General features: G+C 55.8%; 2 protein-coding genes across 12 annotated transcripts; both read right to left on the bottom strand.

Annotated features, from left to right (window-relative positions):
* Positions 1 to 446: 446 nt before the first annotated feature.
* On the bottom strand, positions 447 to 9158 carry TFIP11 (tuftelin interacting protein 11). The gene is made up of 12 exons (XM_054843720.1): positions 8767 to 9158; positions 8205 to 8358; positions 7367 to 7523; positions 6765 to 6892; positions 6139 to 6291; positions 5002 to 5511; positions 4189 to 4295; positions 3766 to 3934; positions 3327 to 3570; positions 2528 to 2670; positions 2075 to 2240; positions 447 to 896 (listed from the first exon to the last, which is right to left on the bottom strand). Exons 1-12 carry the CDS (start codon positions 9156 to 9158, stop codon positions 541 to 543), a joined length of 2679 nt encoding a protein of 892 aa, XP_054699695.1. The 3' UTR covers positions 447 to 540.
* Positions 9159 to 9247: 89 nt separating this feature from the next.
* Positions 9248 to 27513, bottom strand: TPST2 (tyrosylprotein sulfotransferase 2). Of its 11 annotated transcripts, XM_054843736.1 has the most exons (8): positions 19397 to 25145; positions 18483 to 18551; positions 16261 to 17883; positions 14711 to 15618; positions 13240 to 13438; positions 11272 to 11322; positions 10401 to 10449; positions 9248 to 9685 (listed from the first exon to the last, which is right to left on the bottom strand). In XM_054843736.1, exons 4-7 carry the CDS (start codon positions 15544 to 15546, stop codon positions 10420 to 10422), a joined length of 1116 nt encoding a protein of 371 aa, XP_054699711.1. In that variant the 5' UTR covers positions 15547 to 15618; positions 16261 to 17883; positions 18483 to 18551; positions 19397 to 25145; the 3' UTR covers positions 9248 to 9685; positions 10401 to 10419. The 11 variants fall into 11 exon arrangements, with proteins under 11 accessions (XP_054699711.1, XP_054699709.1, XP_054699710.1 ...); XM_054843734.1 differs by lacking the exons at positions 16261 to 17883; positions 19397 to 25145 and adding an exon at positions 27432 to 27513; XM_054843735.1 differs by lacking the exon at positions 16261 to 17883.
* Positions 27514 to 27881: the final 368 nt, after the last annotated feature.

Below are 27881 nucleotides of genomic sequence, written 5' to 3' on the forward strand. Positions count from 1 at the left end.
CTGCTGCGGTCCCACAGCACGCATTCCGTGAACTTGCTGGAAAAAATCCCCCCCCCTTCCAGCACTGACAGGGCAGAGAGGGCTCCTGGAGCGGCACCCGGCTGAAGGAGAGGTGGGATGAGTCCTGGCTGCACGTGGCAGAGAGGAGCCCCTGCGTGAGGAACATTGTCGGGACAGTAACTCTCACGCCAGAGCAGTGCAGCAGGCAAGGAGGAGCTGTGATACCTTCAGGACTCAGCTAGACCAGCGCTCGCTTATCTGCTGGTGGAGCAGACTCACCTCCACGGTCCCTTCTGAGCTGCTGCTAGAGCCCTGGTGCAGGTAGCAATTGTACAAGCACCAGAACTGCTTGTTCCTCCCTTAGCACAGACTTCCACCCATAATTTCATCTCTTGACATTGCCTGAACAGCTCTTCTAAGAAAAAAATCCTGGCATACAGCTACAGTTTCAGTCTATTTACAAATCTGTAACTTCTTTATTCTAAGACAGTTACACTAAAAATGTTAGCAAGATGTTCTTCGCAGTTCTAGGAGGGGGCCTCACTTAGCCATGTCGATGAGACTCTGCAGAGAGGTTGGCACCCAAGTCTTTTCCCCCTGTACAAACACAACGCCTCTGTCAATGTAAATGACAATCCGTCCAAACGTGTACAACTGTTTCCCTTCGTGCCGCTTTCCAATCACAGGCATGAAAACGATGTTGTGCTCCTCCGCTTTTGTCTGAATCAGGTCCTTAAAGTTCATCGGCACGGAGCTGGCGGCCATGCCGATGCCGCGCTGGGCCATGTTCTCAGCCTCCCGCCGCTCCTGCATGGCTTCGTACTGAAAGTCTTTCCTCCGCTCGGTGTGAGTGAGGTAGGCAATGTTCTCTCGAGCGCCTGGCTGCATGTACCCACCTGTTTGGAGAGACAAAACCGGTGAGAACAAGGTGCCAGCCTGTTCCTAGTGCAAGGTCTATGGGTAAACTCCACTTCAGGACACAAAGTCAACCAACAACGCCCTGAATCCTCCTTTCCATGTTCTAATTCATTAAGTTTTATACTGTTACTGCTTATGCAACATAGACTGGCTAGGTGAAGCAGCAGCAACAGGATTTGGTACAGTCTGAAATTGTACCTGAGCGTGCACAGGAGAGGAGGATGCTGTGCTGCTCCTGGCAAAGGGAAAGTGTGAACAGCAAGAACAGCAGCAACAAAAATTACTCCTCAGAGCCAAAACCCGGCCTGTGGCCTCCACATGCTGCTGCTGGGTTACAAACAGTGACTATTGCAAAATCAGGCTGAGGATGGAGCAGTACTGTACTGCAGGAAGCAGCATTGCATCAGCAGCATTTTCCCTATCAGCCCCTAGTTCACTCTGTGGCTGCATGACAATCATGCCAGAAATTTCTCAATAGGTGAATTTTGTGCAACGCCTGCCTGTAGTTGTATCATTTTACCACAGAAATAAATGTAACACTTAAATCGGGCCTCACGGAGTCCTCCATGTTTCTGATGCAGATTCCCCGTCATGCTGCACAGCAAGCGGGCAAGAGGAATGCAGGAAAGAGGTTCTCAGTCTTGGAGGGCAGGGCCTATTTCAGGTCCTGCTTCCTCGGGCATGGCCTTCTCTTTTATACAGTTTAATTCCCAGCGAATTCCTAACAATCTCTTTTAGGTCAGAGGGAGAGTCACGTGGAAGGAAACTGCACTGCTCTAAAGCTAGGGAGGAGAACCAGTATCTCACCATAAAGAAAAAAAGCCAACAAATTATAGCTTTGGAAGTCAACATCTTTAAATGATGGTGTCTCACCAACTGACGTAAAATACACTGTAATCAGGCAAGGCTGAAAGAGAATCAGTTCCTCAATGGCACAGGCAGCCAGTCAGTAAAAACCTTTCTGTTTCAGTGAAGCATAGACAATTATTAAGTAGCACCTTACAGGTGTTATTTATGGACATGCTTTGAATTTCACTGCTCCTGGGAGCTGTCACGATGCCGATTAGCAGGGCCGTGCCCAAATACAGGCTCAGAAGAACCAAGCATCGCTATACTGCCATCACAGTAAGCGCAGCCATCACCATAAGCCACCTACCGACACTGGAAGAGACAGCCCGGTTCATGATATCGAGAGCTTCATTAAATTTGTCTTTGATCGATGGATGCGCTAACACTTGGTCTGAGAACATGGACTTCCAACCCAAGTACCACTTTGTAATCTCTTCGTAATTGGGGCTGTTACTAAGCCAAGAGCACAGCACCTGCAAAAGAGTGTGACAGATCAAATGCAGGAGGACAGGTACGTTTATGGAGGACAGTCCTTACTATCACTCGACTTGTTTATTACCGAGCTTTCAGTAAAAGAAAGGACCGTGACGGTATCAGGAAACAGTCTGTTCTGATGCGTATGGAGCTATGAGTGGAAATCACCCCGGCTGGTGGTTAAACAGTTTCAGCACTGGGGCAGCGATTTCTAGGCAGGAGTCACTACAACTACAACGCTTCACAGCGAGTCAACCCTGTTTACTCAGCCTTGAGAGTTTCTCACCTGCAGCCACTTTGGGAAGAAGTGTTTCTCCAGCAGCCCAACAAGACTGGAGACTGAAATCATCCCCTCCCAGTCAATCACCCAGTAGAAGGCATCCATGTGCTGCTGGTGAGGGTTTATGATGAGTTCGTTCAAACACATCCCTGGGAAAAGGGGGAGAAGAGTTAGAAAAGAATTCAGCTCAGTTTTACTAGTGCCCTGACCTGCTTCACTAGCGACACACGTGATTTGAAGAGCACCTGTATTGCATGTTACCCTAAGGGACATTCAGGATCTGTAAACCGCTTGGCTGATCCCTGCCACCAAAACAGCACACTTCCATTTCCAGCGATGACACTTTGCTGCCAGAATGGAGAAACTTAAAATGTTCGACTGTTTGTTAAACTACAGAGCCAGTTTGCATGGCTGAACGGTGAACTACACAATCTCATGGTGAAAGCGTTAGCATAGACCAAAGTATACAGGAGTAACAGAGAGACATTTTATAGCTCAGTACTACCTGACAGCTATCAGATACCCCTGTCAGCTGAAGAACAGAGCAATCAGATGATTTATAAAAATAAGACAGAAAACACTGAGAATAATCAGAGCACTTCCCTGTATTCTCTGAAATGTCCGCCTCTGAAAAAAATGCACAGTAGTACTAACAGAAAAGAAGACGCAAGCTTGGTCTGAACTTACTAGTAATATTCTTTGAAGTAACACCAGCAACCATGCCAACACACATCTTTTCTAGGTGTAAGGGGGAAGGTGGCAACCAGCAGATCCCAGAAATTCAGCACTGCTTGCCTTGTCTCACCTAGTTTAGGCACGATGTTTTTGACCATGAAAGCCTCCCATGACCCAGGTGTGAACACATCTTTCCAGGGCTGGAGGATAAGTTTGGCGGAGGAGTCACTGGGGTGCCACTTCTGCAACGCGTTCGCCAGCTTGTTTCGGATGGGAGAGTAGAGCGGTTCTAGTCGTGCCTGCATCAGGGGAAGCCAGGGGTGGATCCACGAATGGATCGGGACTGTGTCTGTCAAAGGATTCCAGCTTTCGACCTTGAGGTAAAACAGGGAAAGATTAAAATAAGTCTATCCGTTAGCAGTAAGTCTTGACAGATGCAAAACCAGCAACCCCCGACTCCTAAATGCATCAGCAGGGGCAGAAAGCTGCTATTTTGGATGTTCTAGTTGACCGAAATTCAAATCTGGTTCAGAGAACGGCTCCATTCTAACGCAGCCCTCTCATCGTACCTCCTTCTGCAGCTTGGGGAAGATGAGCTGATCCAGAATGTTATCCAGTATCCAGACAGGAATGACGTTTACCCAGCTATCCAAGAAATCCACCATTGATCCACAGTTCCGCGGTTGCCACTGCGCCACTATGTTTCTGACATATGGCATCCAGATTTCCCACATCAGTCTGGGAAAAAAAAAAAAAACAAAAACCAAAACAAATAAATCAAAGTTTAAGCTTAAAGCCATAGCCCCAGGCCTAAACAAACCAAATGGTAACTATTATTTAAAAGCTACTTCTTTTTATATAGCTGACAGCTGGATTTTAACAGACATATCAAGAGAATCATCTGGAAAGCATGCTCGTATCCGTTCTTTTCCATCCCTGAGGAAGCAGCACTCCGAAGATGCTGCACAAAGTACAACTCATTTGCTCTTTACCTGTGGAAAGCATCTGTTGACAGGTCCTGCCCACTGTGTGATAACAGGTCATCGTTTTCCAAAAGGCTCTTCCACTTGGCTATGATCTCTGTGCCATACGTACAGTCCTGGAAACGATAAGGCGAGAGCGGCCTTTATCCTTTTTCATTAATTGCAGCTGGTAAGAGCAGGCTGATGGTACGCTCGGCTACAGCCGGCTTTCCAACCACTCCAAAGGCAAGCTAGGAGCTTGCAGCCATGGTTAGTAAAGCCCCACAAGAGGAAAATCCCACTTCATAGATTTAACGTGCCTCAGGGGGGTGAAGAGGATAGTCTGAACTTTTCCAGGTGTACAGAGGGAATTCAGACTCTTACCCATCACAGCCGGAATGGCATTAAGGATAGGCAGTGCATACCCGACTACCTGAAAGACAGACCTCTCCTGCTTTTGCCACAAAACAAGGACTAGAGACTTAGCTTTCAGCTACTTTTTCTTCCCAACACTCACGAAAGGGATTGACTTTAACCTTCAAGCTCCTAAGTTGTTAGCCACTTTACAGAACAGTCACAGCAGACATCCGAGGGAGGGTGCAGAGTGGGTCCGTCTTCTTGCCCACATTTATTTCACTCTGCCGTGAACACCGGGAGTTTTCTCTGGACCCTTCCTCTCTTCCTCTCCCCTGCCAGGCAAGAGGAGGCGCTTCCCCCCGCCCCGCTTTTTTCTCTCCAAACTGACAGGAATTTGGGACAAGGGGGCTGTGTGTGTGTATCAAGATAATAATGACAACTCCAGCTATCAAATTAAAACTGCAGATAAATCAAAGTAATACATACCTTGAGGGGATCCCAGTTCTTGAAGTAATCCTTCATGAGAGGATAGACTATTGCAACTGCCAGGTCTACCCTGTCAGACATTCTGTACTCTTCATAGTACTTGTCTTGAAGCGTCTCAAAAATCTTCGCGCACTCATCCAAGGTTAAGGGATTTTCACAACTGGGCTGCATCCGTCTCTCGCACTCTTCCACCATCTCCAGCACCTTGCTGAGATTGCCAATTGCTGTCTCCTCGTGCGAGAGAACTTCAGACATCTTCTGTATCTCGTGGGTCAGGTTGACAACCATGTCTCTCTCGTACTGCAGCTGCCGGTCGTTCTGGATGATCTCCTGCTCTGTGATGTCAATGAGAAGTTGCAGGTTGTGCTCCAGCTCAGGCAAGGCAAATCCCTGCGGCTTGGAGTCTTTGCCCAGCGGCTGCTGAGGGCTGTCATCTGGGATGTTGTGCTTGTGGCTGATTTGACTGTAGCTGTAATAAACCTTCTGTTCCCGGCCCGTCATGTCTATAACCTTCCAACAAACAAGAACAAACATGTCTCTCAAAAACTGTCTCTCGTGTTTAAAGGAGGAGGAAATCCCTGACTCCAGATTGAAAACTGGAGATTTCCAAGTACCTGAATTATTCCAGGAGGCTACTAGTACCCACTGGTATTCTGCATGAGGCCACAGGGGATTGCCTCTAAAAAGGCCTACTCCAGACACAAAGAGTTAGAACGAATAAGAAAGACTTTGGAATCAGAGCTGGAAGAGTCCCCTCTTCCGACCTCAGTTTGGTAGTTTTAGGTAGAAGAAGGTTCAAACTATGTGTTTAGCTGCACAATCTCAATAAGGACAACTGTGCTTTCAGAAGTAGATGAGCATTTCATTGATGACAAATTTGAAACAATTAAACTTGCAATTTAAAACCCCCCACACTTAAGCTAATTTGCATTTCCCCGAGGCCAAAGAAGTTGCTTATAAACAAATCCAATGTCCTAGGTGACACAGAGGTCTATGACATGATTGAGTGATGAGTCTGAGGCCTGGATTTTCATGAGGCTGCAGACAGGGAGTTCTTGGAACTGGCTTCTACTAAGGTTACCGATGGCTGAAAATCACTCACGATACCGAAGCCACCTCTTGGGTCATCACCCTTACCTTGACCTGAGACAGCTCCTTCTGAGGGGCTGAAAGCTGCTTGCTGATCCGCCCCTTGGCTTTCAGTTCTTCTACTGTCTTATAGCTGTACTTGGGCTTTTTCTTGCCTCCATTAGGATCCTTCCGCCACTGACTGAGCTCTTTTTGAAATTCCTAAACAAAACAAAGAAGAGTTGTGGTTGCTCCTTGTCACACCCCAAACTTGCCTCTATTTTCTGCAGGAAAATAACCATCAGATCAATGAAGGATGCTGTACAGCAAAATCACTGGGAAAGCAGGAAAGCTCAGATGCTGTGGTCCCGTCAGCCACTCCATTCACAATGTTAGCAGTACGTTTCTGGTCTTTTTTTTTTTTCTTTAGACAAAAGACAAGACTATTTACCCAAGGGATTGTTTGAAGGTGGGGTTCTAGCAAGACTACTGGAATAAACTGAGCCAGAAACAACAAAAAGAACATTACAGTGACAAGAAAAATATGTTGAAATGGAATTAATATGCTACGTCTTTAGCTTCTTCTCTAAAATGAGCCCAAACAATTTTTCTCTGACACAGAAGGTAATATTAGAACTCAATTTTGTACGTACAACACAACAAGGAAACAGATATACCAAGAATCATACAAATACCTCCTCAGCTTCTTCTTCTGAGTCCACAACAGGGAAGTCTTGCAAAGACTGGCTGGTTCTTTCAGAGCCATATGCCCCCACAGCTCCTTTGCCTTTTCTTTGTTTGGCCTCGATTGGATTGATAATACCTAAGAGAGAGAACAGCCAGTGCTTTTCCTACAGTGCCCCACGTTATCAAATCAGCACAAACATCCAGCCTGGTAGTCTGCCTCTACCACCACGGTATCTTCTACCCCTTCACTCATTCCTCAGTGGCCATAAAATCACCTAATTCCAGCACACACAAAAAAACCCCAAAGCAGAGCATTATTCACATCTGCATTTCATTACTTTTTCATTCGATCACATAAAACAACATCTTTTCTGTGAGCTGACTACCTTTGGAATTTATCTACCTTTTTTCTTTTTCTCTTGCAAAATAACAAGAGCATAAAATTTAAACACAATTGAATCTTATCACGAGTACCCATTTCACCCGCAAGAGATGGAAGAAAAGAAGAATGAAGTTGTAAGCTCCCTGGAGTTGGCAGTTCTTTAAAGAATTCAATTTCTTCTCAAAATTACTAGTTAACAGTAAGGGACCAGACACACAATCACAGTACCTTGAGCGTTCTTCCCGAGACCTCTTCCAGGGACGTAACCCATCTTCTGGAGAAGCTTCTGCCCGATTCCCTTAGTGTGTCTCTCCCAGCTGCCAAAATCCACGAAAGATTTTGTCCCCCCTACAAAGCCTTTCTGACTAGGCTTGAAGTTACCACCCTGTTAAAACAAATAAACAAACAAAAACCCACATGCAACCTTAAGGCATTGTAATAACCAATCTCTGTACAATTTCACTTAAAAGAAGGTTCTTCCCAGAAGCGATTCAGCTGTCACCACACTGCGCAGCTCACTATGTCATGACTTGTGCATCCATGTAAGCCACCTGACACCGAAGGAGTTTCCTGAAATTCCTTAGATGGAAAAGGAAAGTCTAGATAAGCCTAGACCGACATACTGCCAGTGATTAGGTTCTACCACCGGCTTTAGCTGAAGCCGATTCCTGATCCTTTCTATGTTTGGTAACTGAAAATAAGAGTTTGATTTTTAATCTACAGCATACCTAGATTTGTCGTACTGTTCTGTGAAACAAACAAAAAAAAGTCTTTGGAATTGTAGCTATCCAAAGAAAGGCAGTAAACCACAGGCATTCCTTTATTTTAACCTCAGTTGACCAAAGGAATATTAAGGAAGATAAAAGGGCCTAAACCGACTGATGATCCCAAGGAGGCAGCACGATACATCAGCATAGCTACAAAAGCAAGAGAGAACACCTCCCTTAACTGCACGCCGTCACGCGCGGGTCTCTGCTTTTAACTGTTTCTCCCTTTCCTTAGTGCCCTATTATTGCTGCAACGCCTTTGACTACAGCCCAGGTTTCGTAATTCCTGGATAACTCACTGTTTTTAACTTCTTCGGCACAAATTCTTTGGGGATTTCTTCCTGCTTTACAGGCTTTTCATCTTCATCAGAGTCTTCTTCTGACATATCCTCAGCCGCTGACTTTTTCAGCCCGGCGCTGATGAAGTTCACGGGGGCCGAGTAATCCCTGGAGCTACACGGAAACGAGAGCTGTCAGCGAATTCTGCGCCAGCGGAGGCAGATTCCCACGCAGGCCTGGGGACTACCGTGCCTTAGAGCTCCCCCCTAAAAGGAAATCTTAACAGCTGACGCGCAGCTTAAGGCTGGTTCCCCAGGAAACAGCCGTTCCTCCCCCGGGCAGCGGGGACACGCTTGCACAGGCCGAGTCCCGGCCGGCAGCTCCGTGGGGCTCCGAGCGCATCCCCCGGCCCAGGCCGGGCTGTTCAGAAGGGCCTTTACAACCCGCAGCCCCCGCGAAGCGGGGCACCCCCCGGCCGTGCCCACGCGGCTCCGCACACCCGCCAAGGGGGACGCGCAGCCCCGGGCGGGACGGGGCGGGACGGCCCGGCGGCCCCTTCCACCCGCCACCCCCGGCCCGTACCGCTTGCCGCCGAAGCTGGGCCGCTCCTCGTCCGAGTCGCGCTCGGCCCACACGCCGTAGGTGGCCTCCTCCTTGCTCTGCCGGTGGCGCTGCCGGTGGGGGTTGAACTCGTTCTGCAGGTCCCAGTCCGACACCTCGAAGTTCTCCATCTCCACGCCATCCTCCCCGTCCGTGCCGTACAGGTGCGACATTGACATGGCGCCCGCGGGACCCCGCGGCCCACGCACGGACACCCCGGGCCCACGCACGGACACCCCGGGCCCACGCACGGACGGCCCGGCCCGGCCCCGCTCCTCCCGCCGATCCCGACTGCGCCGCCACCGCCCGGAACTGAACCGTCTCCTTCCGGTGACGCACCCTGGGCGCGCCGCTTGAACCGCGCCCACAACCATAGAGCAGGAAGGAGCGGCCACTGCGGGGCCTCTCAAGCAGCGGCTCCTCTATAGTTCGGCGGCCCGGCGCAGGGAGGGCAGAGCCGGACTACGAAAACATCACTTTAATGGTGCCAACAGAGGGAAGGCGGGGGCTCATATATTAACTCTGCAATAGCCTCTCTACGTCACAGTGAAGGGCTGGGGGCACTGGCAGGACGAGGGCAGCCGCTGCTGGCCCACGGGTTCACCGCCACCCAACCGCGATTTGACCGGGCCGCGGCCAACGCCGTCCAGGGCCTGCGTGCGCCCACGGCCCGTCGGGGACGGTTTCCACAGATGCTTTCACCACGGAGCGCTCGGAAAAGGCAGACGGCAGGTCTCGACGTGTAAAGTGTTCGGCCTTTGCAAATAAATGCAAATACATTCCTCGTACAGCAGTCATTTTGGCAATAGAATTAGCAAGCAATATGCTTGGATAACCCGATTTCCACTGGTGCCATTGCAAACTCTTCTTTGTTGGACAACAAAAGGCCATTTGCAGCGCTCTGGAAGAGAGAAACACAGGGCTGGGGAGCCGAGCCGGCTGTCGGCACAGCACCCAGTCGACGGCGGGTCTAAAGCAGCCGCCACACAAAACCGTCTCAGGAGACCAAGTCCCAGCTCCAGCATATGGGCACAGTCACTCTATTATTTTTTTTTTTAACAAAACACACTGCTTTTATATATAAACTAGTTTTTAAAGGGCCATTTTTGGTAAGAAAAGTGACACTGTAGTGCAGAGGCTAGCTGAAAAACATCCAGCATATCAACAGTTGTATCTGGAACAGAAACCCGGCGTAGCAGCTTTTTTTTTTTTTTCCAAACTGACAGCAGATGCGACTGCTTTATCCTCCCTTCCGCAAGTCCACGGCACGTCCTAAAGACAGCTGGGGAGCAGTTCCGCTCATCTACACATTTCCACATCCTGTTTCAATGTTCCCCACAGGGACAGTCAGTAATAACTCTCCCAAGCGGCTGACTCCAGTTTTGCTGAAGTCAGCCCATTTCCAGAGCTCAGAAAAAGAATTTCTGACAAATCATCTCACATAAGGGTATTGTTCTGAAAACCTAAAGCAACTCTGAAGGGGATCCTTTGCATAACGAGCGTGCCTGGAGCAGTCCGGCTAATCTGCAGGCGCAAGAAATTACACAAGCAAAATGCTACCCCGGAGCAATGCAGGCAGACGTGCCCGAGTCCCAAAATGAAGTACAAGGTCTTACCTGGAAATCATTAATTTTCTTAGTGAGAAGATGATGTGTTCTGAGTCACCTAGGATAACCCGGAAACAGAGGGGTCAGCTTTAAGCCACCACCTGCAACTCAAAACATTCCCGCTGTGTCCCCAGAAGCAAGAAAAGGAAATGTTTAGGACACAGAAAGCGGCACAAGGGCAGAGAAACAGCAGCCAGGAGATGCTGCCACGAGACCGGCCTCTCGCTTCGCTGCCGTTTGCTCAGCACAAACCCACCTACTGCCTCCCCACGCTGCGCACGGAGCGCTTTCGGGAGGGTCAGGAAGTCTTTGGTGTTGTTTTAAGTCTGTGTGTGCAACGGCTGTTGTGCTGCTCTGCATCACACACGACGGTTATTAACCCTTCCCAAGCACGGCTCTTTAGGGAGGGAGCCCCATAGGTGTTTTTGACACCTGAACACAATCGCCCAAGCATAAGAACTAGAAGACTTACTGTAACCTGTCAATCAGACAAACCATCCTTCCCTAAGGCGGGCAAGGCCCACGGCAACGAAAACTGAAGAGTTTTTGAACAGGGAGCAAGCTGGAAAGTGTCTTAAAGTAAGGGAATGAAGAGCACAAGTTTCTGATGAGTGAACGCAGAGCTCGACACACACAAGCAGACAGGGAAGGGGGTGGCAGGGAGGAATGAGCAGGGTCTGAGGAGCACGGAATACGCAGGACATCAACAGCAAACGCGTGGAGGTGGAAGCGGCGCACAGCAGGAAGGATGGAGGCGAGAGAGCCAGGACGCTTCCCGCAGCTCAGCCCAGCCTGCAAGCGCCCGTAAGAGGGAGCAAGGGACCAGACACCCAGATTAACCAAACAGGGCGAAGCCCTCAAAGGGACACCCGACTCTTACCTGCAGATGACCTTTCAAATTGGCTGGCGTTTTATAATCCCCCTTTAAAACCTGTGGAAAAAAGAAAATCTGAGTGACCCTTCTGGGGTAGTCGCTCTATGAGCATCAGCACCTCATTAACTGCGTCCTGTGTCCCAGTATACCTGAAATACCCTGACGGGCATTTGTTCTACATCATGGTGCTATATTGGGGCAAAAGCGGGAGGTTTCCTCCTTCCTGACTAAGCAAAGACAGGGAGCAGCATCCTGCTGGGGCAGGGAACCGACACAAGCAATGCTCTGGTTCCCCCTGGGCCTGGGAGGGGAGAGTATTTTGGTCTTTACCATCATGCCGGTTCTCCACATTCACCCCAAAAAGTACTGAAAGGTCTGTGTCAGAGACCCAAAGAGTCATAGCCAGAATCCCAGACTGGTTTGGGTGGGAAGGGACCTCCCAGCCCACCCAGTCCCACCCCTGCCATGGGCAGGGACACCCTCCACTAGCCCAGCTTGCCCAAAGCCCCATCCAACCTGGCCTTGAACACTGCCAGGGAGCCAGGGGCAGCCACAGCTTCTTGGGGCACCCTGTGCCAGGGCCTCAGCACCCTCACAGGGAAGGATTTCTGCCTCACATCCCATCTCCATCTCCCCTCCTGCAGCTTCAGGCCATTCCCCTTGGCCTGGCACTCCCTGCCCTTGGCACCAGCCCCTCTCCAGCTTTCCTGGAGCCCCTGCAGGGACTGGAAGAGGCTCTAAGGTCTCCCCAGAGCCTTCTCTTCTCCAGGCTGAACAACCCCAACTCTCTCAGCTTGTCCTCATGGCCAAGGAGGTGCTCGGCTCATGGCCAAGGAGGGCTGGAGCACCTCAGGGCAGAGGTGCTCCAGCCCTCAGATCGACTTCGTGGCCTCCTCTGGCCTGGCTCCAACAGCTCCATGTCCTTTTTGTGCTGGGGACCCCCGAGCTGGACGCAGCACTGCAGGGGGGTCTCGCCAGGGCGGAGCAGAGGGGCAGAATCCCCTCCCTTGACCTGCTGGTCATGCTGCTGGGGATGCAGCCCAGGACACGGTTGGCTTTCTGGGCTGCAAGGGTCCCTAACCCTGCCCAGGGCAGATGTTCACCCAAATCACCAGTGTCCCAGAACAGCTCTCAGCAAGCAGAGCGAGCAAGGAGGAGCTGTACGAGACCAGAGCACTTGGAGCACAGACCAGCTCCAGGGAAGCTCTTCTGACTTGCCTGCCTGCCCACAACCTGCACACAGAACCACGGGGACCCCCCGCCCCACAGGCCCTCCCCTGCTCCCACCAGCATGACAAAGGACACCTTGTCCAAGGGCACCCTCGTGGGGGGCACAGGCAAAGCTGGGGGGGCTGCAGAGTCCAGCCTCAGGCTGAGGAGGAACCCAAAGCATGAGAAACTGCCTCTGTTTAGTAATTGCTGTCTGTGGCTCTGCAGTTTCTTCCTTCCAGTTCTGCTCCAGGGACATGAGTCAATATTCTAAAAAAAATAAACGTTCCAGTCTTGCCAAATGCATTACGAGCCTCCACTCGCATTCCTCGCGGGACCGCGGGAGAGGCTGTGAGCCACACACGGACACAGCACAGTCTGCGCGTCCTCCTGGGGCCAGACCAGCGTGTCCAGTGCCTGCAGCTGTGCACCCAGATAGCGTAACTCGCACCAGCAACTCCCACGCCTGGGTTCGAGCGCGGGGCTGGATCAGGGAGGGACAGGTCAGTATCCGCCACAACAGAAGAAACGAACACCACCACAAAATCATAGGGAACGTCATCAGTTTGAGCCACGCCAGACAATCTACCACACGTATCTGTTTTGAAATTATCTCTGTGTAACTGCGTGTCTGTCGTTCCCAGTCTCCCAAAAGGAAGAGAGCGTTTGTTTCTCCCCTGCTCTTTGACTCGGTTCAGCAGCCGCGTCTGCTCGGGAGGGCTCCGAGGGTGCAGAGACCCGCAGCCCCACGCCAGCGGCACTCACTCTGTGGGTGTTGTTGACAACTAAGGGGTCGGGGTGGCCGTAGTTGGGTGGGTTGGCGTAGGGGTCGTAGCCGAGCCTGGCAAGCATCGGTGCGATGCGGGCCATGTCCTGCAGCACATCCCCTGGGATGTGCCCGATCCACTTGGATAACGCCTCCATGTTCACCGGCTTGATAACTTGGTCTGTTGATCTTTCTATCCTGGGGAAAAATAATAAAGGAAAAAAAACAAAAGCAGACACTAAAGTTGGATTTCGCACGCGTACCAGGCTCAAGACAGGACAGCCTCCAGCTCGGTTCACTGCCAGTTCAACGTTTGCTCCCAACGCCCAGCGTGCAGCGCACACGCTCAGGGTGCGTGGGGCAGAGCTGCGGCGATGCACAGCGGGGCAGCCCCAGGGCAGCCGCTTCCCATCACAGCCCTGCTCTGCACAGCCCGAGGGTGGGTCACCCTGTACGGGGGATCCATCCTGCACCGGGGTCAGGGTGTTACCAGGACACCTCTGTTTATTACAGGAAAATAATGAAAGCTACGTGGTCTGTAGCACAGATACACCACACAACCCCACTGAAAATCCAAAAGCTTATCTGTTTAGGCAACCTCGGCAAAATTTACTCTGAGCACATAGCGCTGAAAGCCCCGGAGAAATCACCGCTTTGGCCATCGATGGTGCCTGCACCTCGCTACCCTACACCACAGCTGGCCTCCTCTGCAAGAGCATCTCATGGCAGAGGGAAGCGGAGCCCGGCCGCACACCCACGTCCATCTCCAAGAAACGGAGCAGCTGCGTGCCCACAGCCGCCCTCACCGCTCGGCGACTGGTACAAAGAGTGCTTCTACGGCTCCCTTGCACCTCTGGTTACATTTTGCTAAGTTAGACTTAAGCCTCCATTTAGGAAATAAATAGCATTAAAGGAGAAAAAGGTGGCAGAAGGCAAACAGCCCCTGGCATGCAGGCAGACAGCTGGCAAGGAGGGAGTGCTGGGGTGTGCCTCCGCGGAGCAGGTATTTCTTTGTTCCGCAATACCAGCACCAAACCTGGCAAGAATTCCTGCTCACCGCTGAAAGCCCTTCATTAGCAGCAGAACTAATTGCAGTAAGGAGGTATTTGAGGACGGGTGGAGAAAAAGAGGCATTAAAGAGCTCACGTTTCAGAGCAAGCCGTTCTTTTCAAATTAGAAACCAAAATAATTTCTGCATTGTCAAGACAGATGAATAAAGCAGTCACCTGCTCCTACAATCCTCGCCTGACGAGCTGCTCTGTTGGGTACAACAGTCTGCTGGTATTCAAGCTGTCCTCTACTCAGAAACACAAAACCTACCGCAGCTAAAATGGACGCGCTGCCACTTCTGCCCCCGCAAAAGCACGCGCAAACACAAGCCATGCGTCTTTGCCCCCGGTTTTAGCTCTGACCTGCCTTGTGTAATAAAAACGCTCCTCAAAAAGCCGAGGCAGGAGCCGAGACACTCACTTGGAAAGCGACACCCCGCCGGGCTTCCCTATCAGCTCCTCGTGGTGCAGCACCGTGTCGCTCCAGGAGATGTCCAGGAACTTCATGATGGCGTGCATGGACTGCTCGGGGTGCAGCACCAGCTGCTCGTAGTAGACGGGCAGGCAGCGGGACCGCCCCAGCTCCAGGCACTGGGCGTACATCACCTCGATGGCTTTGTTCCACTTGGTCAGGCAGTCTCGGTAGCTGTTCAGGTCAAAGCCCGCGATCGTCACTTTCCGCGTGATCATGGAGTGGACCGAAGCCCGGCCGTCTCGAACCATCAGGAGGAATTTGGAATTGGGGAACAGCCTGGACAGGTAGACAGAGGACTTCAGCGTGAAGGGGTCCTTGTTGCACAAATACCTGGCTGGCTCCCCGTGCTTGGCGATCACTTCCAGTATAAAGGCCTGCATAGCGGCGTCCAAAACCTGGTCCGTCACCCCCGCTTCGTCCAGGCGCATCTTCTCTCGCCCCGACTTGGACCAGGCCTGCCGCATCGCCAGCACGCGGGGGATGATGCGGGTCTCCTCTCCGCAGCGCACCTCGGGGTGGGCATCCAGCATGGCCCTCATCAGCGTCGTGCCGCTCCGTGGGACCCCGCCGATGAATATCAGGGGCATCTCCTTGCTGTAACGGTACTCGACGTGGTTGGAGTCCATCATGACCAGCTCCTCGTTCTCAGGTCTCATCAGCCTGTGCCTCCTCTCGCTCAGGACCTGCTGGCACTCCAGAACCTGCTGGCCGAGGTGCAGAGTCACCATCAGGGCGACCACCGAGCCCACCACCAGCAACACCCTCCTCATGGTGACCCGCATCCTGTTCTCCTCCGCACAGGCTGGTCACCACGCTTCAGCTCTCAGCTAGCAAGTGTTCAACCCAAGGGGCACCTGCAAGAGAAACAGCAGGGTCAGAGGAGCGGGATCCGCAATCCAGCCCAGCCCCAGCGGCACCTCAGCGTCCAGCCCGGCTCCTTCGGGACGCTGACGCCGTCCCAGGCTTTCATCATCTCTTTCACTTATCAGCAACTTCCACGCTAGGTGCCTTCCACCAGGAGGTAATTAAAGTCTGTCCCAGAGCACACCCAAGGAGATTATTTCTGGACTGTTTGTATACCCAGAAACACAGGTTTACAGCTCCAGGATCGTTTCGGAGGAGGAGCCCCACGTACCCAGTCAGTCCTTAAAAAAAAGAATCTTTACAGAGTCTGTTCCATCCCAGATGAAGCCCAAACCCTCCCCGCAGTTCTCCTTTCCTCCAAAGCTGAGCTCCTCACGCCGCCGTCTTCTCGCTTCTCCCAGCCACCTGCCTCCTTCCTACATTTTCTTTAGTTTCAATGTGCTGTCACAGGGGAGGGGGGAAGGCTGAAGTAAGAGAAAAACAAAAAGACCAAAAGCGTCTCACGTGAACTTTAAGGGTCTGAGCCGGGAGCAGCAGTTACCTATGAGGATGAAACTCTTGGAGAAGTTAAACCATCTGAAGGCTAACAGCAAGAGAGATCAGCGTTAAATGCCCTTCCTCCGGAGACTGACCTTACACAAAAATCCTTGAACACTTCATCTGGCACTAAGGCTTTTTGGGTTTTCTGCCTCTCGGCAGGCTATCCAGCAGGAAGCCTGCCGTCCTGCCAGCCCCCCGCTCCGTGCCGGGACTCCTGCGCACGCTGGCACGGCTTCCCACGCCCTCCCCCCTCCGCTCCGTGTGCGAGCGCAGGTTTTGCAATGCTCCCCGGGCTCACCCAGGGATTTCAAGTTCTTTGTGATTATGTGGCTGGGGCGGGAGCTGAGTGAAGTGGAAGGAACGGGACGTCCGTGCGTTTTGTTTTGCTGACAATCCAAAGAACTGCTTCAGAAAAACGTTTTCTCCTCTCGATTCTCTCCGTGAAAGAGCACGTTTCGCAGCGGCCCCTTGCAGGGAGCGGGCAGGAGAGCCGCCCCACAACCGAGGACTCGCTCCATTCCCCTTCCAACCCCCGACATCCCGCCCCACCTACCCGGACTGCAGCTCAGCGTCCGCCCGCTCTGCCGTTACCCGCTTCTGCTCAAACCACCGCATTACCGCGACACGAGGCAGCGCCTCTCTGCCCACCCAGGTACGCGTTTTCCCATCCCAGCAGTAAAGTAACATCACCGCCAAAATTATTTTTGTGGCTCTTCGGCACCATGGTTAACATCCTGGCCAAGTGCTTGGTTAACATACCAAAGTTAAACAGTTTCAAATGCACGCCCACATACCATATAAAAGTCAAAAAGTCAAATGCTCGTCCATTTGTTTAGATGGAAATCAGTGGGAACAAACAGCTCTGGCATTTTTGCAGCACCTCCGCTCCATCCTGCTATCTTGATCTGTTTCAGTCATGCAAATATATTCAAATGTTCACCCTAAAAATAATTGCAAATGCCACAAGACCCATTTCAATGTGCTCTAGCTGGAGCAGCCAGGATTTAAGGCCAATTGGAATAATCACGGCTATGCAGACCAAGACAGGCTAATTAGCAGGAAAGATCTGCAGTTTAAAAAGGAGGCTGGGAGCACAGAAGTGCTCTGTTCTTTGCAAAAACGGCTCACAGTGAAGTGTTTCCCACCGAGATGCTCCCAGCAGCTCGGCTCCGAGTGCTGCGGGAGGGGAACAAAGGGACTCACTCATTTTGCTGTGCGGGGCGGGAGGCTGGCTGGGAGCCTGTGGTACTGGCCCCGCACCCGGCGGGACAAAGCGCCGCGTCCTGGGGATCATCCTGCCGCCCCGGCCAGGGCGGACACACAGCCCCCACCGCTGCCCATCCAACGCCACCGGCACGGGGCAGCAGGAACGGGAGCGGCGGGTGCCAGCGGCTGCCGTGGGAGCACGGCTTCTCCCTTCCTGCTGTGCGCTGGGCTCTCCCCGCCGCTGCAGCACGCCGCCAGCAGAACCGTCCCGCTCGGCCTCCTGCAGCCGCAGGCACCGGGGGGCTGCTCCGGCGGGATCACCCACGTACCTGGGCGGGCTGACCACGCACCCATGAGCGTGCTCGGCAGCGGTCTGCTGAGCAACCGCAAACAATCCCGGCTTACTTTCAACTCTTTTGTGCAATCCTCCACTAAGAATTCCCCAAAACGTATGGGGCTTATTAGTCTATGAGAGAACAGAGATGGGTAACTTCCTCCACGGCAGATACCTGATGGAAAATAGCATGGCATAATTGGGCGGCACGGCTGTCTGATCGGAGATGACCTTCTAGTCCTTCAGACGCCCAAGCTGGCCCTGAGAGCTTTCCACTCCAGCAGGAATTAGGGAGCTCTCAGGAGCTTCTCTGGCACATCACGACAGGGACTGAAAACCACTGCAGCTGGTGACGGGGAGCAGAAATCCAAGCGCCAGCAGCCGAGCCCGGGCTGAAGCCCCCGACTGCGGCTCGGACAGGGCAGGACAGGGACAGTGACCCACGGCCAGGGGCTCCGTCCCCGACCGCCACCAGGGCAGGGGTGGTCCGGAGAGCAGGGAGTGTGGGGAGGATGGGAGCTGGTGGGGAAGTGACAGCAGCACAGTCACAAACAAGTACACAAGAGGTCCTGCGGGCAGAAAGTCTTCCTTATTTTGCATGCTGATGGAACACTAGCATAAACAAGGCTTAAACAGTTTCCTGTCAGCTCGTGAGGGCGATACATTAACGGGGCATCAGTGGCAGCACGGACAGATGTAGGAAACAGTCACCAGCCCGCGCCCAGCATCACAGGGGAATCGACTGCTCCGACGCTGCCACCCGCGTGCACTTACCTTCCCCCAGCAAGTTCATTTTGCTGCTAGCCGAGCTTCATGCTGAGACACAGGCAGCCACGAAAACACCTAATGGGGAAGAAAAGCCACAATGCTGATTTGTTTATTTATCACACACATCTGCGAGCGCAGCGATGAGCGAGGCTTTTGTCCTCTGCTCGCTGCGCCCTCCCTGCCCGCAGCATCCCTCCCAGCCCAGGGCAAAGGAGGTCCCGGCTGCACCGGCAGGCAGACGCGGCACACCTGCCCCGAGGCACCAGCGCTGCTCCACCGCGGCGTGCGCGGGGCTGAGCCAGGCGGGAGGGAAATGAAGCCTTCTGGAAGAGAGAAGCCTCAGGGGGACCAGAGCAGCTGGGACGTTTAAAACCCAGGGGACGACAGGCCGAACATGGCAGGCTTCCATCGCACACAAGCGACTGGCGCAACAGCCCGTCCCGGAGGAAGCAGCTCCCAACCCGCCTGCCGCAGGCTTTGGTACGAAAGCTGAACTCAGGCTGAAGTCAGGCTACGGTCAGCGTCCCAGTAACAGCAAAAGCAGACGGGGCCCAGAGGACTCCCCAGCTCTGGCAGGTCACGCTCGTGCCTCCAGGTGAGGTCACGGGGATGCCGACCTCCGCACTAGGAGCTGCCCATGCTGCCCGGATCCAGCCCGAGGAACAAAGCTCTCTCCACCCACCCAGGCAGCAGCGCCGGCCCCTCACGGCACGCAACTCCCTCCAGGGAAGGGAACCAAACCTCCCCGCGCGTTGGCCTGGACGCCGGGTTTCCCACACGGACACGACACCTGCACCCACGAGGGCTGCACCCATCGCGGGGAGCCCAGCAGCCGCCCGCCCGCCTTGGCCGAAGCCGTCCTGCAAGCGCAGAGCCTCCCGGTGACGGCGCGCCGGTGCAGGGTCCTGCCCGCGTCCTACCCGTGGTGCAGCAGTTGCGTCCCGCCAGGACACCCTCCTGCAGGCATGGGAGGGCAGCGGCACGGGGGACCTGTCCCAGCAGAGCTGCAGCTTTCCCAGCAAAGCCGCGTGTGGGGGGCTGTGCTGCAGCGGAGCACCCCGAGGGGCCAGGACCCGGCGGGCAGACGGGACGGCACTGTGTCCAGCGCGTACGTGGGACCACGGGCTCGTCGCGGGGCTGCTGCAGCTGGGCCCTTCCCACAGTCTGCTCCTCCTCGATGCACGATGGCGTCCCGGCCTCAGAGGATGTTTTTGAGAACGTTTCAAGTACGGACACTAATTGTTATTCCAGCCACCCAGGAGTCTCCCTCCCCTCCTGCCCAGCCGCCATCGAACGTCACACGGCCCCTCCACTTTTGCACTAATTAGAAACCAGAGGGAAACTCCACCCAGCATGAACTTTGCAAGAGCTTATCCGCAGCGCGCGCATCGCCCTCCTTCCCCACAAGGCTTTCTGCTGGATCCTGGTCAGGCCTCCATCGACCGCAGGATTTCAGGTCCGGGCGAGGCTGCAGGTCCGTGGAGCAGCAGCTGCATCCCCAGACGCGCTCCTGCAGTGCCACGAACGATCTGGTGCACCAAGCGGTGGTGGTTTAACAGCCTAGCCGAGACACCCTGCTCCGGAAACGGCTCCAGCGCTTGCCCGTGCACACACAGAGACACACAGACGCTTGCAGACTTCCTTCCTGATGCCTCCCACCGCAGCGCAGGGCTGTGCAGCGTGCCACTGCTGCGCCGGCCGGGCAGACACCACGGCTGAGCGAGCACCAACAGCGAGCACCAACGGACCTCCACGTCCTCCGGCACCTGCTGCTGTGAAACGGGCGGACCACCGCCGCTGCCGGAGAGCAGCCCTGCGTGCCGGCACAGCGCAGGGTCAGTGCAGCCGGGGCCGCCGGAGCGAGGGAGCCGTGCACCATCTGTAGTGATGAAGCAATGCCTCGAGTCCATTTTTTTAAAGCAGCAAAGTGTTACAAACCAACAACAAAACCAGTTTCTAGGAAAAGCTAAATATCATAAGAAAATGCATTTTTTTTAAACCATTCCCAGAAATGATTGCTAGTAACTGCAACTTCCCCAAAAGACATAGGTGTGGCCTGGAAAATTTTAGCTCAAATCATTGGTGCTTAATAAAAGGATGAGAAACTGCAGATGTCTTTGTGGCGGTACAGCAACAGAAGCCGTAATCCTAATATATCTAGCTCGCATCTTTACAAATCAGCAAAATTTAATCATTTAATTGGTAGTCTCCAGTTAATTCACACGCAGCATGCAACACAAAAATAAACACAGCGTGCCTGAGGGCGACCGCTGCCGTCCCAACCTGAGCTCCGACAAACAACGCGCCCAGAACGCCGTCACCGCCGACGGCAGGCGTGCTTCTCCGGGTCTTTCCCGGTGGCAACTTGTAACGTGTGTTTTGCAACACCCGATGACTCCGAGGCATCTCCCCCGGCAGGACAGGGGTGCTCGCGTCCCGAGGAGGCACCAGCAAACAGGAGCGGGGGCAGAGGAGCCCCAGGAGAGGAAAGCCGGGAGGAGCCGGCGGGGGCCGAGGGCGAGGAGTGGAAAGGGACGGGCTGCCGGCACGCAATGCACGGGGCGTTTCTCCATCGCGATTTCAAAGCAGCGCGAGCGAAAGCTGAACAAATTTGAAGACGTTCACCAAGAGGCGGACAAGCAGCCCTGGGAAGCGGCAAGCACGGAGCAAGCACCGATCTCTGCTCGCTGCTGCACGCCCACGGAGGCAGCCGAGGCGACGGCAGAGGCTGAGGTTCACCCGAACGCAGCGTCAGCCCCGTTGCACAACCCGTGCAGCTCGTGCTCGTGTGCCCCTGCCACGGCGAGGATCGATCCCCGCGGGGTCCAACCGGCACAGCGGTTTGCTGCCCACCCCAATCGATACCGCAGCCGCCCGCGGCACAACAGGAGCTCGCGGAAACCTCTGCTGCAAGGTGAGCAACGGCCTGAGGCTGCGAGCAGTGAGAGAAGGGCCCACTTGTGTGTGCACGACACTAAGCTGTTGAACGGCACCTACAGCACTCAAAAAAAAAAAAGAAAAAAAAAAAGAAGTTGCTTTCAGGCCACCAAGTGGTGAGAACAGCAACAGGGACGGCAGAGCAGTTTTTCCTCATTAACGCTAACGATGCACTGCAGGCCACAAGCCCAGGTGTATCTACAGGAATCAGAAGCCAATCCCAGTGAAAACACGTGGATTTTAGAGCACTTGGGGGTTACGTGTCCCTTTGAAAACCCCCACCACCACCACTGTGGTTTGCATTTGCACCACCGACACCATCCCAAATGAAATTGGAGAAACTAGCAAAGACTGCAAGAATGAGTGTTTAAGCACACATCTTAGCACCCAAACCACAAGGAGGGTGTTTAAGTGGCATCTGAGCACCCAGCCGGCTCAGCTCACCTCCACAACAGTCGCAGGGCACGCCGGCGCTGCCGCGCTCGTAGCTCTGCCCCGTTTCCTTTCAGTTGAGCGCGCTCAAGGCAATGCACCAGCCAGAGTCCCTGCACCGACGCCGGCTACCGAACATCCCCTCTCCCCTCCCGCTGCAAAAGGCGCTGGCACCTCTGCCCAGATGCTGAAGCCACCCCAGGGGCCAGGCGCGAGGGTCCGGCGGCGCAGCCCACCACCACGGCGCAGCTCCCGCTCCCCGGCACCACCGCAACGACCGCGTTCCTGCAGCCCGGAGGTCTCTGGCTCGGCCCCGCGGGGACAAGGGGGTTTCACAAAAGACCGTTTCTCTCCCAAAGCTCAAAGTCCTCCTCCAGGGATGGACACAGGGGAATTTCTTCTCACTGCTGAGTACCTAAACCATAAACTAGCAGAATCTGATGCCCGGAGGATTAAGGCAGCGCGCACCAACTTCAAATACCGGCTTTCTCGCTCAGCAAAGCCTGCGAGGTGGAAGCCCTGAGCCACGCTGCGCGTTCCCGGCCAAGCACCTCGGCACGCCATCCCCGGAGAGCACGGCCAGGGATGCAGGCACAGCGCGCCAGCCTGCTTTAACAGCCTCTAAATCATGTCAACAAAGAATCGACAGACATTTCACAGCACAAATGTACCGTTTGTTTATTGCTTCGAGGCTGTTATGATTAGAAAAACATTTCATTATCCTGCTCAATGCTACAATGTTCCCAAAATAATAAAAATCCCACCAATTTGCAGCATCTTCATGCCTCCCGCCTCTCATTCCAAGCGTAGCAATGGCATTTTATCGTCCGGCGACAGAAACCACAGCATCCATTTCTGCCAACCTCTCCGTACGGCAACAGCCTTTGTCTCAAACTGGTTTATTAATTATGAAACGCCCGAAGTGAAAGCTGCTGGCAGAGGGCGGTGATGGAGGCACCCACCCCGGCGACCTGGCACAAGCCACCGCGCCCACCGCACCCCAGCAAAGCTCCGGCAAAGCCAGGAGGGAAGGGGCTCGCCACGTGCCCCTCCTGGCTCAAGGAGCGGGGCCGGGCGGCATAGCTGCTGAGTGAGGGGGGACAGGCGGGGAAGGGACACCCACCCACCCGCCGCGGGCTGCGAGGGACAGGCGCCGGAGCAGGAGGGGTGTCTGCGGGCCCCCGGCGACGGACGGAGCCACCCGGCAGATCGGCTCGGACTTCACTTCGGAAGCGGTTGTGCGGAAACGGGTCAGGAGCTCTGCGCGTTGGAGGGACCTTTAATCAACCCGCAGCTCCGACGCACAGAGCTTTACCTGTTCTTAATTACTCCGCAGTCGCTGCCTCAGGGGGACAAAGGCAAAGCCAGCGCGGGTGCCGCTGCACCGACGGCGACAGACGGACAAGCACTCCCACGCTCGCTCCCCTCGTGTCCTGACCGGGGGCCACGCTGTCCCGCTCCCCCCAGAGCCGGAGGAGGGGGCTCTCGGGAAGCACGGAGCTGTTCCCCCGCTCCGGGGTCCCTCCAACTCCCACCCCGGGCCCAGGGGAGGTCCCGGGGAACCCCACCGGATTGGGGCTGGGGGAGACGGAGCCTGCAGCCTCCGTGTTAACTTGGCACGCTCAATGCAAACACGACTCTTCCTCCCCAAAACTGAACAAGGATTCCCCACGTGAATGTGCGTGGTCATACAACAGAGAGAAAAAGAAGTCAGAACGACTGCTAGAAAAAATACTTAGTATCTTAAATGTTTTCCAAATCCACGTGCCAAACCATAAGTCTCAAGGAGCTCCATTCTTGCACGCACAAATATCAGGATTTGCAAACAGAAGGTTGTTTCTGCAAGAGAAACCCCAAAACCTCAAATTTGCTTAAGAAACAAAATCAAAATATTTTATTTCCCCATGCAGAACCAGGCATCCCCAGAGCTGAAGGCACTGACTGAGGAGAGGGTAACGTGGACAGAGGGGCACGCCGCACACCCCTGGGCAGCGAGGCGAGGAAGGAACGCGGCTGTACCCCATCTCCCCGCAGCCCCTCTGCTTGTCCCTGCGGCTCCCGGCGCAGAGCAGCCCTGCGCGTACGCGGTGCTGAGCACAGACCAGCCCCGGGGTCTCCACCGTGACCCAGCCAGGCTCAGCACGTCGCTGCCACGAGGGCGAGCGTTTGGCGTTTTCACAAAGCCAGTAATTTCGGGAAGGGCACAGAGCGCTGCCCAGCACCGACTTCAGCGACGTGTGAATACGTGGCTTCCTGCTCCGTACGGCGCGAAGCCCGCGTGCCTGCACAGCCCCGGCGGGGACGCGCAATGACCTCCCGCCAAGCCCCGGCGCAGGAGAGGCTGTTCTTGTGAAACCGCAGATGGAAGAAAAAGAAACGTGTCCTTCCGAGATGTGCTGCTGCGTGTGCGGCGTGGCCGACCCGTGAGACAAATTACCCTGACCAGCACATCCGAGTGCTTCACGGCTCGGTTCCTGTCTTCAGGAGCCCAGCTGTGAGCCCTGGGTCCTCTGCTCCCATTTACATCTGCAAGCGCTGGGCCACCGAGGGCTGCCTCTGCGTGCCGTCCTTCTTCCTCTGCGTGCCACCCAGCCACGCTGGCCTGCAGCCAGATGTGAGCACAGCTGTCCGGGGAAGTGGGGGGGGGGGGGGGGGCCGGGTGCTCTCCCAACCCCCTCACAGCGTGTCCGGGCACGGCCAGTGCCAGAAACGGTCGCTCACGCCGCAGGATCCACCCCCAGCACTGAGCAGGAACAGGAGCACTGGAAAAGCCCCAGCCGCTTCTCCGTGCCCCGCTAGAGCAGCCTGCGGATTGCAGCGGCTCCGGAGCCGACGGGCCGGCGGGCATTTCACCGTGGAGAACCGCCTCGGCGCCGCGGCCGCTTGCGGATTTCCCGGTCTCGGTTTGGGCTCACTCGCCTGGGAACGTGCGATGGGAACCAGCCGCTTGCTTAACTTCCGAGCGCTGCGGATTGAGCAACCCTCTGCCGCTCTCAGTGGTTTTTGTTTGCAGACCCTGCGAGGGGGAGAGGGGCTCGGGGCAGCTCCTCGGCGGGACCGGCCGCACGCTGCACGGCTCCTACGGGCAGGGCCAGCCCCCGGCCGCATCGCCCAGCTGAAACAAAGCAGGCAGAGGACAAGACAGCAAGCTTCTCCTGCCGGCCTGCCTGCTCGCTGCCTGCGCTCAGAGGGCTGCAAAATCCAAAGTGAAACACGCTCTGCTGAGGCACGAGGCTGAGGCTCCTTAAATGCATCACAAATCCGTCAGAAGACGCATCTGTACGGTGCCAAATAAAACCACCTGCTGGGTGTTTGTTTTCTCGCTCCAAAAATGTTCTTGACAGTCACTGCACTGCACAGCGCTCCTGCCATCCCGCACATCCCCTCAAGGCTCAGCGTATCTGTAATGCAAACTGCCTTTGCAACTATCTTCCTAAAATAGCGACAGAAATTACTAATACAGTTTTTAAAACCTACAGGCAGAGAGCGGCAGCGGCACGAGCCTGCCCGTCCTTCTGGTGAGCCCACCAGCGAACCACGTCCTGGAGGGACCCACGGCAGCTGCCACCTCCGTGTCCCCAGCCTGAGACATCTCGCCAGCGTGGAGGACGTAACCCTACCCGTGTCCCCCCCCAGCGATGCCCTCCAGTGCCAACTGCAGCACCGGCTCTGGGCGATGCTGGGAAGGACCCGCTGCTGCTGCAGGACACGCTGCTGCTCACCCCAGGCGAGGGGCTTTCGGCTCAGCAGAGGGGGCCCGGAGCACGGTGCTGGCTGCCCCGTCTCAGCTGACGTGCCGTCAAAACGCTGAGGCATGGAAACCGGCTCTCGTGGCCGGGTCCTAGCAGCGACGCTCCGGTCTTCTGGGAAACGTGGCGCTGCCCCCCTCAGAGAGCTGCCCGGCCCCCTGAGCACGCACACGGGTACAGAAGCAACTCGCAGCTCTGGACCAAAACACCAGGCTGCTGGGAGGGCGCCCATCGGTGCACCCGCAAGATCCACCAGCCCCTTCCTCAAACTGCCCCCCCCCCAGGTTCACGCACAGACTGGGACCATTACGAATGTCAGTGCTGGAAATCACCCCCAATTTCAGGGGCTGCCTCCCCTGCGTGAGCACCCTGCAGACCCTCGGCGCTCTCTGTGGGCAGCGCAGCACGGCTGCTCCTGCCGGGTGCCACACGCAGGCAGCCGCGCAGCACAAGCTGCAGCCAGGCACGCTGTTACAAAACCCCGCTTGGAGGAAACATTTGAACCTGCGTTGGCACTTGACAAGCTCCCCACAAGCACGCTGCAGTATTCCCAGAAAAACAACGTCAAATTTGGAAACCTGTTAGCGCAAATCACTTGAATCTCCACTCAGCCTTGCTCAGGACCCGAGCATGAGAGAGCAGCACAGCTGCGCACAGGGGAGACTCGCCGCCCGTGTATTAAGCGCAAGCAGCTGGTGGGGCCGGGCTCCGACTTGCAGAGGAAGACGTGTGAAGGGATTTCAAGCTGTGAAATGTTTTTTTGGACAGAGAGCGAGCATGCAAACAAACACAGCGAGGGACAGAACAAAGGCCTGCGCGATGCAAACCATACCCTTCCCGTGGAAGACTGCGGCCCAGCTCACGCCGCCGGCAGTCGGAACACGCTGCCAGCAGCGCCAGGGACTGCGACTCCGGCCACGAGCACCAAGGAACTGGAGCTCACCCACAGCATGGATCTCACATCCCTACCACGCAGCAGCCTGGTGACCAGCAGAGCAGGGCCAGCGTTGGTGTTTCGGGCGGGCTGCAAGGCACCAATGCAGGCGCATGGCGTGAGCCCCGCGGCCAAGAGACCGGCACCCCACGGCCACCCGGCAGAAGCTGCAGCTGCCCAGACCTCAGCTGCTGCAAAAACCTTTTGTCCCAAAAGTGGAGGCTAACGCCGAGCGAGACCCGTGGGCGCAGCCTCTCACCAAGCGCTCGCTTGCCCAGGCCGCCGTGCTCACCCCGGCAGAGGAGGGCAGCCCCGGGCGCCTCGACAGACGGACAGACAGACAGCCCCAGCTCCGTGGGTGCCTCCTGACGGGTGTGCACCGGAGCCTGCTCTCCGCACGACTGTCCTGTATGGCGACGGAGGGCACAGTCCGGTGCTGGGCTCCCGAAGGGGTGCGAGGGAGACCGGGGGCGAGGGGAGCGTGCCGGGAGGCAGGAAGGAGGGAGAAAAGGTACACGGAGCACCCTGCACCGTGCACCAAGCGCTAGCCTCCGCACACCGTGCGCTGCACAGTATGCAGCCTGCATTGCTCTGCGCGCCGTGCACCGAGCACCGAGCACCCTGCATCCCCCACGCACCGAGCATCCCACGCTGCTCCGCGCACCGTCCGCTCTGCACCGGGCACCGCTCACCGCGCACATTGCACCGAGCACTGCCCGCGGGTGCTCCCTGCGCCCGCACCGCCCGCCGCTACCGAGCACCGCTCGCCGCGCAGCCCCGCCGCTGTCACCTGCCGGCCGGCGCCGCGGCGGGGCTGACCGTGCCGGAGCCGGTGCCGAGCGGTGCTGGCAGCACACGCAGCCCCCGCCGTGCCGTGCCGTACCGATCCCCCCCCCCACTCACCGGGGCCGCCGCCGGTCCGGAGCGGCGCGAGACGCGGCGACGTCACGCGCACAAGGGCTGGGATCCCCGCGCCGCGCACCGCCCCACTGCGCATGCGCCCCGCGGGCAGGCGGCACCGGGCGCGCGCGGGAGGGGTCACGCGACACGCGTGTTCCCGCACCGGGGGGGGTGGTGGTGGTGCGTGTGTCTGCGTGTGCCCGGGACACGCGGGCGCTCCACAGGCAGCGGGGGGGAGCCCGTGCCGGGACACGGCCGTGGCCGCGCACCGCCCCGCTCCCTGCGGGGTCCCCGGGCTGGGGGGGGCTTCGGGGGGGGCTGCCCGCCCCAGCAGCGATCCCCCCCCCCCCGCCCTAGCAGCGATCCCCCCCGCCCCAGTAGCGATCCCCCCCCGCCCCAGCAAGCCCGGGGTGCTGCTTGCAGAGTGCTCGGTAGCACTGCAATCACTGCAAT

This window comes from Grus americana, chromosome 16, assembly GCF_028858705.1.
Source record: "Grus americana isolate bGruAme1 chromosome 16, bGruAme1.mat, whole genome shotgun sequence".
NCBI classification, from domain to species: Eukaryota; Metazoa; Chordata; class Aves; order Gruiformes; family Gruidae; genus Grus; species Grus americana.